At 39.0% G+C, this 19,829-nt stretch overlaps 1 protein-coding gene across 1 annotated transcript; it reads right to left on the minus strand.

Moving 5' to 3' along the window:
* Positions 1–733: 733 nt before the first annotated feature.
* Positions 734–4,195, minus strand: LOC148018921 (heat shock 70 kDa protein-like). The gene is made up of 3 exons (XM_087660624.1): positions 3,980–4,195; positions 3,377–3,633; positions 734–2,761 (listed from the first exon to the last, which is right to left on the minus strand). Exons 2-3 carry the CDS (start codon positions 3,585–3,587, stop codon positions 1,002–1,004), a joined length of 1,971 nt encoding a protein of 656 aa, XP_087516750.1. The 5' UTR covers positions 3,588–3,633; positions 3,980–4,195; the 3' UTR covers positions 734–1,001.
* Between the last annotated feature and the right edge of the window lie 15,634 nt (positions 4,196–19,829).

Genomic DNA, 19,829 nt, shown 5'->3' on the forward strand with positions numbered 1-19,829 from the left:
TACCAAAAACACCTAGATAAGAATTAGTAGTAACTTTGAGCCCTGTTTGGTTTCCACTCTACATGTGATTCCCTATACCCAATGGTAAACCCTCTGATGTGCGGTTCGTGAAGATGTAATCTTGGAATATACTTATATTGTACCGTTTCTTTGATTGAATAATATAAGAGTATACCTTACTCTCACATATTGTGTTACCTTTCTGTGCCATGTTAAGTAAGTGAACGAGTGGAGGTGCATCACGAGAAAGGGGAGGGGCAGATTTTGACAAGAGCTTGGCACATTAGAGGCCCACCACATGCTTCAGGGCTATCGTCAACTTGCCCCTTGTGCATGCACACAATGCAAGTTAAGTCACAGGGATCCACCAGTTCTGATAACAGATCAGAGAGATGAGGATTGTTGGTCTTTTTTTACTTTTTTTTGGGCGAGGGGATGGGGCGCCATCACAAATCTCCAACTCGAATTGCTGTAAGACCATGAAGTCGAGAGTTGACTCGTTCCGGTGACCTGTCTACACGTTGATCATCATCGGTTTCGGCCCATGACCACCAGGGTCATGCACAAGTCCAATCGACTCTGGGCATGTCATGGGTCTTTATCTCCATGGTGCAGATTACAAGTTTCAGCAAGTTGGTCAACTCTTCTATAGAGTTGCACAAAATCTGCCAGTTAACCTATTTATTACACTGCTCTGACAGCCCAAAGTATATACATGATACAACGCTGCTCTTGACGGACCTAGCATATATACACTGTACACTTACAAACACACTAGCAGCTAGACTCGGAACTGCAACAAATAGACTCGGTACTGTGAAACATCTATGGCAGGTCCATTCACAACACACTTTTTAAGACTAGAAAAGCTTCACAATCTAATCCCAGTGTGTTTTATTTATCCAACATTGTGTAGGCCTATCACAGGAAACAAAAGGAAGCATGTACAGATTTTACATCTGCAGATCTCATTTTCAGAGATCTCTATTAGGAGACTCTCTCTAATCCACCTCTTCAATTTTAGGCCCGGTGCCAGTATTTTCACTGCTGCCACCATATGTATTCGCACCCCTGGCATGAGGGTACCCACCAGACATAGGTGTATCCCCCCTTGCTCCACCTTGATATGCCTTTGAAATTATTGGGTTGCACAAACTCTCCAACTCTTTCATCTTGTCCTCAAACTCATCCACTTCTGCAAGCTGATTCCGATCCAACCACTCAATGGTCTCATTTATAGCCCTCTCGATCTTCTCCTTGTCAGCAGGGTCTAGCTTCCCAGCAAATTTCTCATCCTTAATTGTGTTCCTCATGTTGTACACATAATTCTCCAAAGCATTTTTTGCTTCTATTTTCCTCTTCACCTCCTCATCCTCAGCCTTATACTTCTCTGCATCTCGCACCATCTTCTCAATATCTTCAGTGCTAAGCCTTCCCTTGTCATTTGTGATAGTGATTCTGTTCTTTACACCTGCAGTCTTATCTTCTGCAGAAACATTGAGGATGCCATTGGCGTCAATGTCAAAGGTGACATTGATTTGAGGAACTCCTCTAGGAGCAGGGGGTATGCCACTGAGCTCAAACTTGCCTAGAAGATTGTTGTCTTTGGTTCGAGCTCTCTCTCCTTCATATACTTGAATCAGAACTCCTGGCTGATTATCAGAATAGGTTGAAAAGACCTGCTCTTTCTTAGTAGGAATTGTAGTGTTCCTTGGTATGAGTGTTGTCATGACACCTCCAGCAGTCTCCAGGCCCAAACTTAAAGGTGTTACATCTAGTAACAGCAAACTCTTGACTTTCTCATCACCCTCTCCTGTCAATATTGCTGCCTGCACTGCTGCACCATATGCCACTGCCTCGTCAGGATTGATGCTCTTGCATAGTTCCTTGCCATTGAAGAAATCCTGGAGCATTTGCTGCACCTTGGGTATGCGAGTAGAGCCACCTACAAGCACAATCTCATCTATCTGGCTCTTGTCCATCTTGGCATCTCGCAGACATTTCTCAACAATCTCCATGCATTTCAGGAACAAGTCCATGCAGAGCTCCTCAAATCTAGCTCTTGTTATTGTGGTGTAAAAATCAACACCTTCGTACAAAGAGTCAACTTCAATAGTTGTTTGTGACGTAGATGAAAGAGTTCTCTTTGCTCTCTCGCAGGCAGTACGCAGGCGGCGCAAAGCTCGGGCATTGCTACTGATGTCTTTCTTGTACTTCCTCTTGAACTCCTGTGCACAGAAATTTACCAACCGGTTGTCAAAATCTTCACCCCCAAGATGAGTGTCTCCAGCTGTAGCTTTCACTTCAAAGATACCTTCTTCAATAGTAAGGATAGAGACATCAAACGTTCCTCCTCCCAAATCAAACACAAGTATGTTCTTCTCACCAGTTCTAGCAGCCTTCTTGTCAAGACCATAGGCAATTGCCGCAGCAGTGGGCTCATTAATAATCCTCATCACATTCAGGCCAGCAATAGCACCAGCATCTTTAGTAGCCTGCCTCTGAGAGTCATTGAAGTACGCAGGGACAGTGATTACTGCATTCTTCACAGGTTGCCCTAGATAGGCTTTTGATATGTCCCTCATGTAGGCGAGAATCATGGATGAAATTTCTTCTGCAGTAAATTGTTTTTCCTCTCCCTTGTATCTCACCACAATCAAAGGCTTGTCACCAGGGCCCTGGATTACCTTGAAAGGCCATAATTTCATGTCATTCTGCACGGAGGGATCAGTGTAGCGGCGTCCAATAAGGCGCTTTGCATCTGTATACAAAAAGGGGATGAGAATGTACTACATTGTCAAAACTCTATCTGGATTGAGAAAATTTGGTTAAATCAGTACGTCGTTCCATGTAAGGCACTAAGAAGACACATGCACAATTCTGAAACATGTAAAGCATGTACGGAAGGCCAGAGCTGTAAATTATGGACAATGTGTGAAACATCCTGTTGTCCGAATTGATTTGTTATGTGCATGCAGACGGCATAGACTAAACAATTTTCTCGGCAAGTTCCTAACATACTCATTCAAAGGACGAAGCAAATATGTGTGCAATACAGATAGTAGTTCCAATATACTATCCCAGGCATCCATGCAAGAACAGGATACCAATAATAATATCCTAAATATTAATGCAAACAAATGTAATGTGCAAGCATACACACGAGCAGGCGAATGGAATCGAATTCTACTTCCAAACACCTGCTAAGCTATAAGCAAGAGGCAGAATTGGACATGAATTACTCCGAAATTATGGAGAATTCCATCGTATTGCATTGTATTCATCCTCCACAATACCACATTACAACTACAATTTTTCTCTGTTGTTCCATATGCATTCACTTATAGGTAGTGCATTCAAGAACCTAACCGCTTACCGAACACGGTGTTCTGGGGATTGATGGCGACTTGATTCTTGGCTGCATCGCCAATGAGCCGCTCTGTATCTGTGAAGGCCACATAGGAAGGGGTGATGCGGTTGCCCTGGTCATTGGGGATGATCTCAACTCGGTCTTGCAGCCACACGCCAACGCAGCTGTATGTGGTGCCGAGGTCGATGCCAATGGCCTTACCCTCAGTCTTCGACATTGTGAGGTTTCACCGAGAAGTAGAGGGAGTTTCACAGAGGTATAATCTGAAAAACGTCTTTCCAGAAAGACAGACGACGAAGTCTATGATGGAAATTCTCTCAGACGGGACAGAGTGAAGCAGTATTGGATGGAGATACTCTCAAAAGGGACAATATTTGATGGAAACACTCTCAAAAGAGAAGAAAAGAAGCGCTCTATGACAAAAATTCTCTCAGAACGTCTAGAGACACAAGGAAGAAGTATTTGAGAAATACTCTTAAAAGGAACGCAATTTGATGCACACACTCTCAAAAGGGAGGTAAGGAAGAAACATCTGGACTGGAAGCACGAGGCGAACACTAAAAAAAGCTGCGGGAAGCAGGAAATGGTGATGGAGAATTTGTTCCTTACCGCCTGATTCTTACCGCAAACGACGGCAGTGCGAAAGGTCATGATGATGATGATGATGATGACGATGGCGATGATGGTCGCAGAGAAGAGAATGGACAGGATCTGTGTAGAAACTGCGGGAAAGCGGCAGGGAAATGGAATGTGAGGAAAGATGGAGGCGCCCCAGAACCTTCTGGCTCGTCTTCTGTTCCTGTGCGCTCTCTCTCTCTCTCTCTCTCTCTCTCTCTCTCTCTCTCTCAAAATTCAAATCCAAGTCACTCCCACTACACGCGCCAAAACCCAGGTTTATTTACGGTAACCAGGGTCTTGGAGCCACAAAATCACATAGGCACTTACTAGGCGCTCCGTGCCTAGGCTCGCCAGCCGGGGTGGGCGCGATTTTTGCGGGGGGAGGGGCTGGACGCGTGGCACCCGCCCCCGCGTTCTCTTTGTTTTTTGTGGGGGAGGTGGGGGGCTGCCATGTGGCACCCGCCCCCCACCTTTCCTTAACTAATAGTATAGATGCTTAGAACCCCGCGCAGGCCCATCGACCTCAGTAAGGGAGTTATCAACTACAACAAGAACTGGTCACGTGCAGGAATGATGGACCCCTATTACCAGCAAGTGTAAAGGTGTTTTAGAGGACAGAGAAACATAATCTGCAAGGAGAGAGAACCCAGTGCACCTGCTATAGGAGGTAAGAGCTAACCATTCAAAACTATCCATGTAGATTTAATCGCTGGAGTCCACAGAGTACCCTCACTTTTGGAGGGCACTCGATCAAATCAGTAGAGTCCCCTTTTTTTTTTACAGAGTTGAAGTTAATGATACCTAGCCACACGATGAAAACTATGACTCTGTGAACTAATGCAATACCAATTGACTTGTGTGTGCCCCGTCTCTTATGTGCCGACTATCAAAGGTTAGGTTTCTTAACCCTTTAGAGCCACACCACACCCAAGTCTATTAACTTGGGCATGTAAAAACCTGGAGTAAAAGTATAGCAGCCACACACAACAAAACTTGACTTGGACCCCATGTTAGCTAGTTGGGATAGAGAAACTAAATGAATTAATTAACCATTTGACCCTGCTGAAGAACTAGCTACTGCCCATTCATATTAAATGTGCTAACCCCTACTAGACGTTCATTTGTGGCCTCATGGTTAATTAATTATTTAATTTTTAGAGTTTAAGGAGAGAGTCATTTAGAGAAGAGAGAGAAATGAGGAGAGAGAAAATATGTACCAATAGATGACTACCATGTCTTTTAAACTCCAACTAGTTCACAAAGTACATCGAGTTTTAGAGGTATTCCATGAACTCCCAAAAAAACAAAACTAACACATAGGTTCAGGGTGTGCTAAGAGAGGATAATACTACCATTGTTGAGGTATTCAAACTCACTTTATATTTATGGTTGCATTAGATGACCCTCATGGCAATGACTATAATGGCATGCTGCTAGCCTTCTTTGAAGCTATGGATTTTAGAATCCCCTAAGAGTGGATGCTCTTTCTTAACATGCCTTTCTTTGTCCATGAAATTGAGCATGTCATCCATCATATGAAGACAGACAAATATCCAAGACTTGATGGTCTATCCATTGACTTTTTCCAGCCTTTTTGGAAGCTATGTGGACATGATATGTGTAGATTCAATAACTTTTGCTTTCGATATTGTGAAATATAAATTATCTTCAATTATATATAATCAAATTGACACCCAAGAGTATGGCTAGGCAGCTTTTACGGCATTAGTTCCCACTCACAATGATGAACCTTACTAATAAGGCTATGGCTAAAAGTCTAGCCCCAACAATCAAGTTCATGCTCCCCAAATTTCTTCATCCCTGATAGTATAGGTTTATTCATGGTAGGAAATTCCATGATTCAATAATAAGCGTGAGCTTGGCATTAGATTTGACGGTGGCCTTAGGATGAGAATTCACATTGGTCAATATGGATATTGAGAAAACATATGACCAAGTAAGCTATAAGTTTATAACATTTGTTATAAAGTGGTCAAGATTTGGCTCCACTTTATTTAGAATGTTTTCTACTCTTTCCAATAATGTTACGTCTACATTGTACATTAATGGGGTTCTAACTTCTAGCTTTGAGCTCAAGTAGTCCATCCACTAGGGCTATCTCCTTGCCTTGCTTTTATTTATTTTGAGAATAAAGCCCCTTCTCAGGGCTGTCAACAAGAAAGTTGCATGCCGCAAGGTCTCACTCACCTAGATGAGCAAAGCTATGTGGTAGAGATGTTCACTAATGATGATCTCAACCTTGTCCAAGCTAACCCATAGTCCTTGCAAGTATTGATGTGGGTATACCATGAATGTGCTAACTTTTTTTTACTCCAAGATAAGAGAGAGCAAGATGGAGCTACTATTGATTAAAGTTGCCTAGAGTATCTTCTTTAGCTAAATACAATAGTTTTCAAGGCTCCATAGCTCACATTGTATAAAGCTACAAGTAAAATAGACTCTCTATCACATATCACTTTCACACTCCATTTTTAATAAATATAGCCCTAACTTTACTCTTTTGAATGTGGTCACACACACACACTCACTCAATACATGGATCTTTTCCTCTCAACAACTTGTCGAAATACATCTATTCTTATTGTTTTAGGTCTTAATCCCCCCCACCTATACCTTTCCTATCAAACACACTTGACATAATCTCACTCATTGTTTTACATTATACAATTTCTCTCTTATGCAGCACGATCCCAAAGGCTAGTGAGATATTAAATTTGAGGGATACATAATGACAAATTTTTGATATAATGCTCCATGCTGAATCAATCCCATATATAAGGATTGATATAGACTCTATAATTTGAGGGTAGTCCCCTCTAATGGGTCTTTTTCCAACTAAGGCACATGATGTATACCTATAATTTGAGGGCAGTCCCCTCTAAGCAGGTCCTTTTCCAACTAAGACACATGTTAATACCTCATATGCAAGAGAATATTGTGAGAGCCCATTATTATTATCGAATGCTCTTGGGTTGTTCTAAGAGAAGATAATAATGCCATTGCTGAGGTCTTCAAGACTCACTTTGCATCTATGATTGGATAAGATGACCCTCATGATGATGATTATGATTGCAAGCTAGTAGCCTTCTTTGAAGGTATGGATTTTAGAATCCCCTGGGAATGGATGCTCTTTCTTAATAGGCCCTTCTTTGTTGAGGAAATTGAGCAACATAATATGAAGAAGGAGAAATCTCTAGGACCTAATGGTCTACCTATTGACTTTTTCCAATATTTTTGGAAGTTATGTGGGCAAACCGAACAATCCATGGGTGCGATACTTAAGCGAATGCATATTACTTCAAGTGTTTCAAGCAATGTGACTATGGCTATCTCTCACATAACCATGCAAACTCTCCAAATGAATGTAGTGAACTCATCAATTTACCTTCTCATTATAGTATATCTACAAAAGGATTGTCGATGGCTCCATGATCCTTTCAATACGTCTCAAGCGAGCTCCACCTATGTTGCCTCAATTGTCATGCAAGCTCCAAGAAGAAGAAGAAGAAGAAGAAGAAGAAGAAGAAGCAAGAGCTTCTCCACACTAGTCCCTCACTCTACCTCACACTCTTCCTTTCTCTCTATCTCTCTCAATCTCTCACACAAGCAAGAAACTAGAAGAGAGTTCACAAGATTGCACACCACAAGAATGAGCTTATCCATTCACTTTCTAGTTTTTATGCATGGCCTTAGTTTTCTTGGGCAGCCTTCCATTGTACTAGCTTAGACCGGCCTTCTCTTATCTTGGACATACTAATTTTATATTTTACAACTATTTTTCAACTTGTCAGGCCGAAATCCTTTAAGCTTATGACTAAATAATTTCAATTTATCTTCTTGCTCAAAATTGCATACACTAAATAATAGCTCCATTTTTTGCTTCTCTTTTCCTTCTACATATTTTAAATTTATGCCCTTCTTCTACATACTCTCTTTGCTACACATTCCTAGAGGGGGGTTAACATTACCCCCCTCCTAGAGTTATGGCAGTCCCATGGCACTCTGTAGTCTATTGGGGTCTTGTTGAGATATCAAGCTCTACATGACCTAGCATCCGCTATGTGCCTTGGTGATGTGTCAAGATATTATTCGCTGGTGTGTTAGGTAATCAGTGTGAGGATACACCAGTGATTCTACAGCTGGGACTACACTCAAGTAGTCCATCCTTGGTTATGGCACATTTATTGTGCCAACTCTTCTTTCCTAGTGGGTTCACACTTAGTGACCACATGTACATATCTAGTGGTACTTTTCATATTAGTACTTTATCATGTTGTAGACTTAGTTCTTTTATGTGAAAGAAGAAGAAAGATGAAGAAGAAGATTTCAACCCCATCTCTCTATGTACTCAAGTCTCCGTTGCTTTTGTGTGTGTGCTCTTGGGTGCTTCACCTCTCCCTTCTTGTCTATTTTCAAGTCTATGTGTAGGCAATGCTGGTTAGTGATGTACAGGGTGACCACTAGTAATGTTGCGATTTTAGGCCACTATTGGTGGGAATGGGATTAGCTCTTGTTTAGTCTTTTTCATTAATATCATGATCAATAACTTGAGACTGGGGCACCTTTTTTTAGGTATTACTTGAATGGCTCCTCTAGCCTACTTGGAATTAAGTTAGAAACACATACAAGCCCACACATGAATACAAAAAAACATGAGTAGTTTACAAGAGAGCGTTTTTGGGCTATGTGATGATCACTAAATCTCAAGTACAAGCATGTGGGTATGTACATCAAAAGAAAATGAAGGCAAGAGAGTACCATACTTCAAAGAATGCTCATGGTGGTGAGATCCTCAAGAAGGACAACATAGCTTGATATGCTTGAGATTATCTCAAACCAAATGTACTCTCATAACTAAACCCCTTGATCCTCATCAATTAAAATTATTGCACATTATGGTTTAATTGAAAATGTGAAAGAAAAGTTTTTTAATTGTATATCAAAAGGGGGAATATTTGCCCTTCAACACAAGCATGAACTTTGGTTATGTCCATTTGTATGTTGACACTTAATCCACCATATGTTTTTAATTATTTAGAGCTTAGATATTGCTTAGTTTACGTGATTAAAACATTTTCTATATGTGGGAGAAACTAAATGAAAAGAATGTATAGACTTGCAACATTTAATAGCAAGTTAATGGTTTCATCTTTCTTAGATCAAAGTAGATACACATACAAGCACACATTGTGTGTGTGTGTGTGTGTGTGTGTGTGTGTGTGTGTGTGTGTGTGTGTGTGTGTGGCCCTAAAGAAGAGAGATATGAAGGTCACGGAGACAAGAGCTGCCAATAACGTTGCGGACACAATTACTACAAACGAAATGGCGAGTATGGTGATTACAAACGAAGCTGCGAATACCATCAACCAAGCACCTGTCATGGATCTTCAGGTACTATTTTTAAAATAAAAACAGCTAGGAGGCCTTCATCTCATGAACAGGCAATGAAAGCTACATTTGTGAAATAAGATTTTATCCAATTTATGCATATAATCTTTTTAAAATAATTTGCAACCACATATTCCAAGGGATAACTTGGGTCAACCTAAGCAAGTACGAAAAAGGTATTGTCTCCCTAAAAGATTTAATGTTTTTTATTTGTGGTCATTGAACAAAACCTCTGATGGGTAATCATGGATGCTAATCCTCGGTATATAAGAGACCTTGAGATGAAATTGCCAAGGGATACTATTCGTAATTAAACTAATCAATATTTTCTTTTATTGCAGGCAAGGACCCATGAAACTCCAAAGGGGCTATCCTCAATAAAATTCTTGTTTAGATTTAGTCCACAAGAAAGGGAAACACAAGGAAGACTATTGGAAGGTATTGCCACTTACGTTAATTTTGCCACTTTACTAATTTGCCTCAATGTTATCATTTTTGGAAAGAAAAGATTTGTCTTGGAAATAAACTTGTGAAAAAATTTATGTATAATGCATTCAAAATAAGATATTTGTGATTGTAAGTTAGGTGCTGATCTTTCTTAAAATCATCAGGCTAAAATATGGATGATTGAGTACAAATCATTGACTGAGGCAATATTTCAATGAGCATAGAACGCTTGACTGAGGCAGTGTTCTTGATGACGATAGACCTCCCCAAGGCTAGTATGAATAAAACCTACTCCAAGGGGTTAACCTTTCTTTTTTTATTTTGTGTTAGTGGGTTTAGACCAATCATGATGCAAAAGGTCCTGTCGTAGGAAATGCTAGTTGGCATGAGGAGGTGAGGATACCAAGGGGCTCTAGTTATAAACTCCTTAGGCTCTTACGCATTGCCAGCTATCCTTCGATTTCTAGATTGTGACATGGAAGTTCCAATACTTGTTGGGGAATGGAACTTGGAGAGAATAATACCTTCAAACAAGAAAATATTTGTAAAAAGTCATTTTCCTGAAAGGAACTATGAAGAAGAAATTGCTTTACTTTGTTTTTATGTCGTGAATTAAAGGCATGTGATGAATTTGTATTAGGAGATAATTCAAAGAAGTCGTTTTAACATGTTGAACCTAAAGTGGTGGGTAATTAGGTAACTAAAAACTACTCTCTCAAGGGAAGTGGGAGGATGGACCCCTGATGGATCCGAACCTATGGTTGGGTGGTCTTAATAAGCCAAGATATTTCATAAGAAGGAATAAAAATCACATTTTTTAATAGACCATTAGAGATCAAGAAGCCTAACTTGCATCACTTTAGAACCTTGGGTAGAAGGGATTAAAGTATCATACTTCTCCCATTCTCTTGAACCCAGCACAATGTAAGTCCGCTTCAATAAAAAATTCCTATAGGAAATGGAATCTCCAACTGCTAATACTATTCAACTATTAGTAATAGATTTGACCAAAAATACTGAGGTCGATCCTCATGGGAATGATTGAAACTTCCACTATGAGGTAGACTCAAGCGAGCCTAGTTAACAAACTCTGAGGGTTTTCATAAAAATCCCAGACAACGCTTCCTAGGACATATCTTAATGGACTACTAAGAATGTGCTGGTGCGAAGGAAAGCTCAGGCAGGCACATTACATTTGGTATCAGAGCGCACATTGATATAGGGCACGACCCAAGTAAATAAAACTAGTTATATTTATAGCATAAAATATATTTCCATTGAATAATGAAATTTTCTCTTGTTAATATATGTTCTTGATTTCTAGCAAAAATACGAACCTTGGAAACGATTCTTGATTTTCCAAGTTATGTTTATGTCAGCAATGCACTTTTCTAGCTTTAGTTGGAGAAACCAGATGATGCGAATATTAGATCATATATACAATCTTTCACCCCTGTATTACGAAAGGTAATGGATGTTAAGTGAAGCTTATTGTTACATTGACGCAAATCGCCTTGCTTACCTCCAAAATAATTTAAAGAGGTTAAGGTGGATGTAACCCCTTAAGGTTGCCAAGATTTATCTCTTCTATGAGGCCAGAGTAAAATCAAACATGCTCACTAGAGGGGACAAGTCAAATTAAACCAGTACATCTATGAGGAGGTTACAAGGGTTATACCAACTGATCAAGTCATGGTTGTAGGTAGCTCCAGTTGGCTGCAACTACAAGAAAGATGGATTACCTGATATTCCCCTGAAATATAGATTTTTGGATATCTATTCTCCGATCCTAATTTCTATGCGATGAATGTATCACAATGCCATGCCTAGATTGTGTTAGAAGAACCTTTTCCAAGAATAACATGAGCTCTTGAACTACTTGAATAATGTACTTCCTTTCTATTGATGTAAATAATTATTTTTGTCCATCCATTTGATAAATCTAAAATAGTGGATAGATATTATTTGTTTGATGAGTTTTTTTTCTGATTAAAATTAAAACTCTCTTTTGAAGTATAAACCTTGATCATTATCGAAAGGACAAGTAGTACGTAATTTCCTTCCTAAATTAATGAGGTAGATTAAGTAAACATCTTTCTTGAATATAGTTGGAGAGAAAGTTGATCATAAAATTGCATAATTCCTCAGAATGTCACCCTGAATCTCAATATTACAGAAGCTCAAGAGAAGAAATTTCTTCTCAAGCAATACAAGCCACTAGAGTTTGATGGTAAAGGGAGAGACATTCCAATTGCAGCAGAAACATAGATAGAATCTATGGAAGACTATATTCACTGTTGCAGGAGCCATGATAGCCAAATTAAAACTCACAGGAGATGCTTGTCTTTGGTGGAAACAATGGTACGAGGACCAAAGAATGTTTGAAAGCGCTATCACTTGGGACAAGATTAAGGATGCTATGCATGTGGGAGATATCTTCTGCCCACATATCAAGCCCAGAAGAAGATGAACGAGTTCTTCAATCTAAAGCAATTAAGCCTAAGCCTAGAAGCCTATTACTCCAAATTCGTAACACTTCTAAAATATGCACCTATGATAGATGTTTCACAGCAAATATCCAAATTTTCCAATGGTCTAAATCTGTTCCTGAATACACGCCTTGAATCAATGAGTCCATTGGATTTATAGGATGCATTGATTCGAGTAGATCTAATAGTTAAGGAGATCGAAGTGTAAAAATTTGGAACAGAAATAGTTAGGGTAAGGGCAACTTCCAAGGTTATGCAAAAAGATCCTAAGGGTAGTACCAACCAAACAAGATGAAGAAAGCCAAATTAAATGCGGTGGGAAGCTTTATACCCACAGGAAGGAGCGATGAGACTCCAATGCTTCTATTGCAAGAAACCATGACATTTCAAGAGGCAGTGCCCAAAGCTTTAGTTTCACAAGCAATACTAAGATGCCAAGGTAAAGGTTACTGGAATAAACCTAAAGGAGGTCAGTAATGATAAAGATCCCACAATGGAATCTAATATAGAAAGAGCTAGAGTACACTCCACTCTCAATAAGAAGGGTCCAAATTGTCAATTCTCAGTAATTCAAACACCATAAAATTATCAAGGTAAACTCTTTCGGATTTTAATCGACTATGGAAGTGCCCACTCCTTCGTATCACCAAAATGCGCAAAAAGGCTAAGCATAAACACTACTATTGTGCCTAGATTTCTTGTGGAGTTAGCAAATGGCAAAGAAGTTCTATCAACACAACAAACTAGCAAGGTCCAATTTAGCTTGGGTGGCAATTCTTCCAAAATGAACTCCTGAATTATGGATCTCAGGGCTTATGAATGTCTACTAGGAATGGATTGGTTAAGTCCAAATAATGGATTGGTTAATTCCAAATAATGCCCATGTCCAGCCAAATCACATTCCAAAACTCAAAGAAGGGAGAACAAGTAATAACTCAAGGAGAAGCACGGAACCCTAAGGTTTAACTGGCTAAAGCCTCCCAAATAGTAAAGGAACTGAAGAAAGGATTACATGTCTATCTAATTAAACTCAACAAGGCCAAGCAAGATAGTGAAACCATCTTGGCTAAAAGAATATACATATGTTTTTCCAGAAGACTTGACAGAGCTTCCACTAGCAACGGAAGTAGATCACAAAATTCAACTCATTCCAGGCATTGCCCACATCGCCAAATGGCCCTACTGAATGTCAATTCCTGAAGCCATTGAGCTAAAAGAACAACTCAAGAAACTATTAGACCAGGGATACATCCGACCAAGTAATTCACCATGGGGAGCCTCGGTACTATTTCAAAAAAAGAAAGACGCAACACTCCGCCTCTGTATCGATTATCGTGGATTAAACCATGTGACAGTGAAAAACAAATATCCAATTCCTAGGATAGATGATATGCTTAATCGACTCTAAGGAGTAAAGGTCTTTTCAAAGATCGATATCACATCAAGATATTCCTAGGATAGATGATATGCTTAATCGACTCTAAGGAGTAAAGGTCTTTTCCAAGATCGATCTCACATCAGGATATTATCAAATAAGAATTAGGAAGGAAGATATCCCTAAAACGACTTTTAACACAAGGTACAGTCATTATGAGTTTATTGTGATGTCATTTGGGTTAACAAATGCTCCTGCCACCTTTAACAGGTTGATGCAAGACATTTTTCAACCCTATCTTGATGACTTCGTGCTCGTATTCTTTGATGATATCTTAACATATTCCAAGAATGAAGAAGACCATGGGCCACAACTACGAATAGTTCTTGAAACAATGAGGGCCCAAAAACTGTATGCTAAAAAGAAGAAATGTGTCTTCTTCAAGAAGTAGATTGAATATTTAGGATTCATAGTATTGGCAGATGGCATTAGTGGATCTTGCCAAGGTCCAAGATGTACAAGATTGGCCACCCTCGACAATGGTCAAGAGTAAAGTGTTCTAGGGCTAATGGATTGGTATAGAGGTCTTCATTAAAAACTATGCCTTAATCACCACGCCTCTCACTGACCTTCTAAAAAAGCAGGTCTCTATTTCATGGACGTTTGTCGAACAATCTAGCTTTGAGAAGCTTAATTAGAGTTTGGTAACAACATTTATTACAAAAGAAAAGTGACAAATCTGCCCCGTTTACAGCCGCCAGCCCATCGCTTGCTCACGTGACCTGCTCGTGACCTGAAAAACGATGATTTGACCTGTGCCTGAAGTGCGTGACCTGCGCGTAATTGCGTTTGACTAGGAAATGACGATTTTGACCCGCATGCAACCTGGAACCGTTACTTGTCTGTCCAGTGAAAGAACAATGATGAGGTGACTTGAGTGGACTCCGAGAAGTGCGAACACTTTAGCTGCAGCTCTGATACCAGTTTGAAGTGAGCAATGCACAGTGGTGATGCAATGTCCTGTGATGAAAATGTCAGGTAGAGAGCAAAACGTGAGCAAGAGTAGAGAGTGAGAGTCAGAGAGATGCAAGAAGGACATCTAGTAGCCTATGCTTCAAGAAAATTAAAGATCCATGAAAGAAACTATGAAATACATGACGATCTAGAATTACTTGTTGTAATTCATACCTTTAAATTATGGAGACATTACCTACTTGGTAATAAGTTTTCTCTAGTCACATTGATCATAAAAGCCTAAAGTGGATTTTTACTCAACCAGATCTCAATATGAGACAATGCTGATGGATTGAGACCTTGTAGGAATTTGACTTTGAAATCAAGTATAGACTAGGCAATGAGAATGTGATTGCAGATGCCCTAAGCTGTAAACCATTCCTTAATGCTCTAATCCTAGAAGAACCCTCTAGGGCAGGAACTCTTGCTACAATGATTTCCATGCCTAGTAACCCTCTCATAAAAATGGCTAAAGAAGAGATGGTGAAGGATCTGGCAAGCTATTAGAGATTGTTAAGAGAAATTTCCATCAAGGATTCAAATCCATCAAGGATTCAAATCCAAAACTCAAGACTAAGTATCAAGATTTTTCCATAAATGAGGAGCTTGCCTAATACATGATAAGATTATGTATTCCTGCAAGCCAGGAACTCAAAATGAAAATAATATAGGAAGCTTACGATTCTCCATTTTCGGGTCATCTTGGTTATGCTAAGGCTCTTAATACAGTCAGAAGAAGCTTCTATTAGGAAAGACTTGAAGGTGATATACTCAAGTATGTCACTGAATGCCTAAACTACCAACGAATTAAGGCTGACATGTCAAGTTGCCAGGAAAGCTCGAGCCACTTGCCATCCCCCAAATGAAATGGAAGTATATGAGCATGGACTTCATAGTAGGATTACCTCTGGTACAAGGAGGATACAACTCCATAATGGTAGTCATTGATATGTTAACAAAAGTTGCACACCTATTCTTGAAAAAACCAATCACAAGGCTTCTGATATTGCTAGGCTTTTCATTAGGGAATTTTTCAGGTTACATGGATTACTCCAAAGAATCATTAGAGACCACGATTCTCTCTTCACCTCAAACTTTTGGAAGAGTTTGTTTGAAGCTTTAGGAACCCAGTTCTTCTTCAATACTACTTACCATCCCCAAACTGATGGTCAAAGAGAGCGGGTCAACCAAGTTATTGAGGACATACTAAGAGCTTATTGTAATAGGGAACCCAAGTGATGGATCCAATACCTACCCTTAGTTGAATTCGCCCAAAATGCATCATACCATCAAAGTATTCAAATGGCTCCTTTTTAGGCACTATATGGGAAAGATTGTCTTACCCCATTAAATTTTTCCAATCCTCCCCTACAGGTAGAAGCATCTAGGCAAATGCTGGAAGAAATGGATCATCAAAGTGAAAGCTATAAGGCAATATATTCAAGCCTTCAAGGATTGACAAAAGGCATATACCGATCATCAAAGGCAAGAATGCGTTTTCAAAGAAGATGACATGGTTTTCCTACAAGTTCATCTAAAGAAAAGTTCCTTATCTTTTGGGGGATTCAAGAAGCTAAGTATTGTGTGCCATATAAGGTGCTAAAGTCTCTAGGGACAAATGCCTATAAGTTGCAACTCCCTAATAACTTAAAAATACATAATATATTTCATGTCAGTCTATTGAAAGCATATGTTCCTAACCCAAACCATGTACTTAATGATCAACACATTGTAATGCCCTGTCAAGCAGTCCTCGAACTTCAACCAGAAAAGATACTTGACATGTGGGAGAAGAATCTAAGAAGAAAAACCCTTAAAGAGTATCTTGTCTAGTGGAAAGACTACCTTGAAGAGTATGCCACTTGGATTGACGAGAAATCACTATGTAACCAATACCCTCACTTTCATTTGAGATGAGGACATCTCAATTCCTCTAAGAGGGAGAGGATGTGATATCCTTACTTTAATTCAAATCTTCACGACTTTTTACAAAATGGACTTGAAAAACTCTAAATCATTAAATGGAGAAGAGCTCGAGTAAAATGATCCAAGGTTCATAACCTGCAAATTAACAAGGACTCTAGCCATCCGTCATGGAAGTTACCACGTGAACGAGAGTTGTGAGCCATAAGTCAAATTTGACCAAACACATTTTAAACTTGGCAAGTCAAATAAATCACAAAGCTTTAAGCTTTAAAAGCTTAAAAAGCTTATAAATAAAGAAGAAGGAGAAGAAGATGTCATGAATAGGCTGCCGCTCCCCCCCTCTCCCTCCTTTTTTAATGGAAAAAAACAATGCCATGAACCCCTCAATTTTGGCATCTCTGATGCAGTTAACTCCAACAATCTCCTCTTGTTCTCAGTTCTATGAGAGGCTTGGATTGAAGCAATATCATTTGAGAGCCTGGTGAATCAGTCATGGCATCTCTAATAGCATCTCTAGGCCTCAAAGATCAAATCGCTAGCATCTTGAAAGCTTCTAGATTGCTAATTTGCCAAGATACCCTCCATAAACAACTCTTCTTCTTGGCCACAACCGTTCTTATTCAATTTAGCTATAAATACGACACATGAGAAGCTGTTGAGGTAGTCCAAACAAAGAGGAGAGGCCCTTCTCAGGAGTATAGAGTGAGAGGAAGTGGGCAAGAGAAGCACGAGAACAGGAACCCTCGTCACAAAGATAAGGAGGATACTTTGCGAGCTCTTGAGTTTGAATCCCCCATTCCTTCTATCCTATTTCTCTGTGGAATCAATACTCTTCTCGATTTTTCTAAATTCTTGGTGATCACCTTCCCCCATCAATCAAATTTCCATTAATCTAATTACCCCCAAGCTCCTTCGCCAAAATCCCATTTTCAATACTCGCAATTAAAGACCATGGCCTCAAAGAAGAGAGTTATGAAGGTCGCAGAAGCAGGAGCTACCAATAATGTTTCTGACACAATTACTACAAATGGAACGGCAAGTATGGAGATTACAAACGAAGCTGCGAATACCATCAACCAATCACCCATCATGGATCTTCAGGTACTATTTTTTTAAATAAAAATAGCTAGCATGCCTTCATCCCATGAATGGGAAATAAAAGCTACATTCATGAAATAGGATTTTATTTAATTCATGCATACAATACTTTTAAAAGAATTCATAACCACAAATTCCAAGGGATAACTTGTGTCTGTACAAGATGAACCTAAGAGAGTACGAGGAATGTACTGTGTTCCTAAAAGATTTAAATTTTTTTATTTGTGTTGATTAAACAAAACCTCTAATGGGTAATCACAGACACTAATCCCCGGTATATAAGAGACCTTGAGATGAAATTACCAAGGGATACTATTCGTAATTAAACTAACCAAGATTTTCTTTTATTGCGGCAAGGACCTATGAAACTCCAAAGGGGCTATCCTTAATAAAATTCTTGTTTAGATTTAGTCCAACTAGAACCTGGGAAAGGGAAACTCCTTTTCACTTATGCTAATTTTCCTTGATGTTATTATTTTTGAAAAGAAAATATTTGTCTTGGAAATAAACTCGTTAAAAAGTTTATGTATAACGCATTCGAAATAAGATGTTTGTGATTGTAAGTGAGGTGCTGATCTTTCCTAAAATCATCAGGCTAAAAGATGGATGACTGACTATAGATCACTGATTAAGGCAGTATTCTGATGAGCATAGAACATCAACTGAGGCAGTGTTCTTGATGACGCTAGACCTCCCCAAGGGTAGTATGAATAAAACCTGCTCCAAGGGTTTTTCTTTCTTTTTTTGTTTCACATTAGTGGGTTTAGACCAATCATAATGCGAAAGGTCTTTTCATAGAAATTCTAGTCCGGTGCACGAGGAGGTAAGAATACCAGGGGGCTCTAGTCATAAACTCCTTAGGCTCTTACAAACTCCTAATTACCCTTCTATTTCCAAACTATGTCCTGGAAGTTCCAATACTAGTTGGGGAACGGAACTTGGAGAGAATAATATCTTTGAATAAGAAAATATTTGTAAAAATTTATTTTTTTGAAAATGAACTATTACGAAGGAATTGCTTTACTTTGTTTCTGTGTCATGACTTAAAGGCGTATAACGAATTTGTATCAGGAGATAATTCAAATAAGTTGTTTTTATATGTTGAACCTAAAATGGTAGTTAATTAGGTAACTTAAAACTACTCTCTTGAGGGAAGTGGGAGGATGGACCCCCAACGAATTTAGATCTATGGTTGGTGGTCTCGGTATGCTGAGAGCTTTCCTAAGAAGAAATAAAAATCACATTTTTTTAAAAGACCATTAGAGATCAAGAAGCCTAACTCGCATCACTTTAGAACCTTGGGAAGAAGTGATTAAAATGTTATACTTCTCCCATTCTCTTGAACCCAGCACAACATAAGTCTGCTTCAGTCAGAAATTCCTATAGGAGATGAAATCTTGAATCGCTAATACTATTCAACTGTTAGTAATAGATTTGATTAGAAAGACTGAGGTCAATCCTCGTGGGAATGGCTAGAACTTCCACTGCAGGGTAGACTCAAGCGAGCCTAGTTAGCAAACTCCAAGGGTTTTTACAAAATTCCCAGATGGCGCTTCCTAGGACATTTCTTGATGGACTACTAAGAATGTACTGCCAAGGAAAGCTCGAGCAGGCACGTTATACTATTTCTCAAAATCCTCACAACTAAAAAAATACATTTCCATTTTCTCCAAAAAAAAAAGGAGCCAATCATTGACATATGACTTTTTAATACCTTCATGACTTTTCAATATTAAAATATATTAGAATCATTCTCATTCTCACTTCTTAAAATGGTGGAATTTTTAAAAAGGTATAAGGTGAGGTACATATCATATTTTAAGATTATTTTTTTCCAAAGACACATTTTTGACAATAGAGTTTTCTTGTAAATTTTTATTTCTTTTGGATAAGTAAATGCCCATTTCTGGGTATTTTTTCCTTCCCTCTGAAAGCTCTAGTTTTATCCCAAATTTTGTGTACACTTCTCTTTCCCTCTAGAATATGGTTTCTTGCATAATCTTTTGAAGTAATCTTGAGGAGTCTTTTTTATGCCATTTGATAAAATCAAATATCTTCCATCTACAATACTCTCTACACTACT

This window comes from Lygodium microphyllum, chromosome 20, assembly GCF_053477565.2.
Source record: "Lygodium microphyllum isolate KBCC chromosome 20, Lygodium_microphyllum_v1.1.10, whole genome shotgun sequence".
In the NCBI taxonomy this organism is placed as follows: domain Eukaryota; kingdom Viridiplantae; phylum Streptophyta; class Polypodiopsida; order Schizaeales; family Lygodiaceae; genus Lygodium; species Lygodium microphyllum.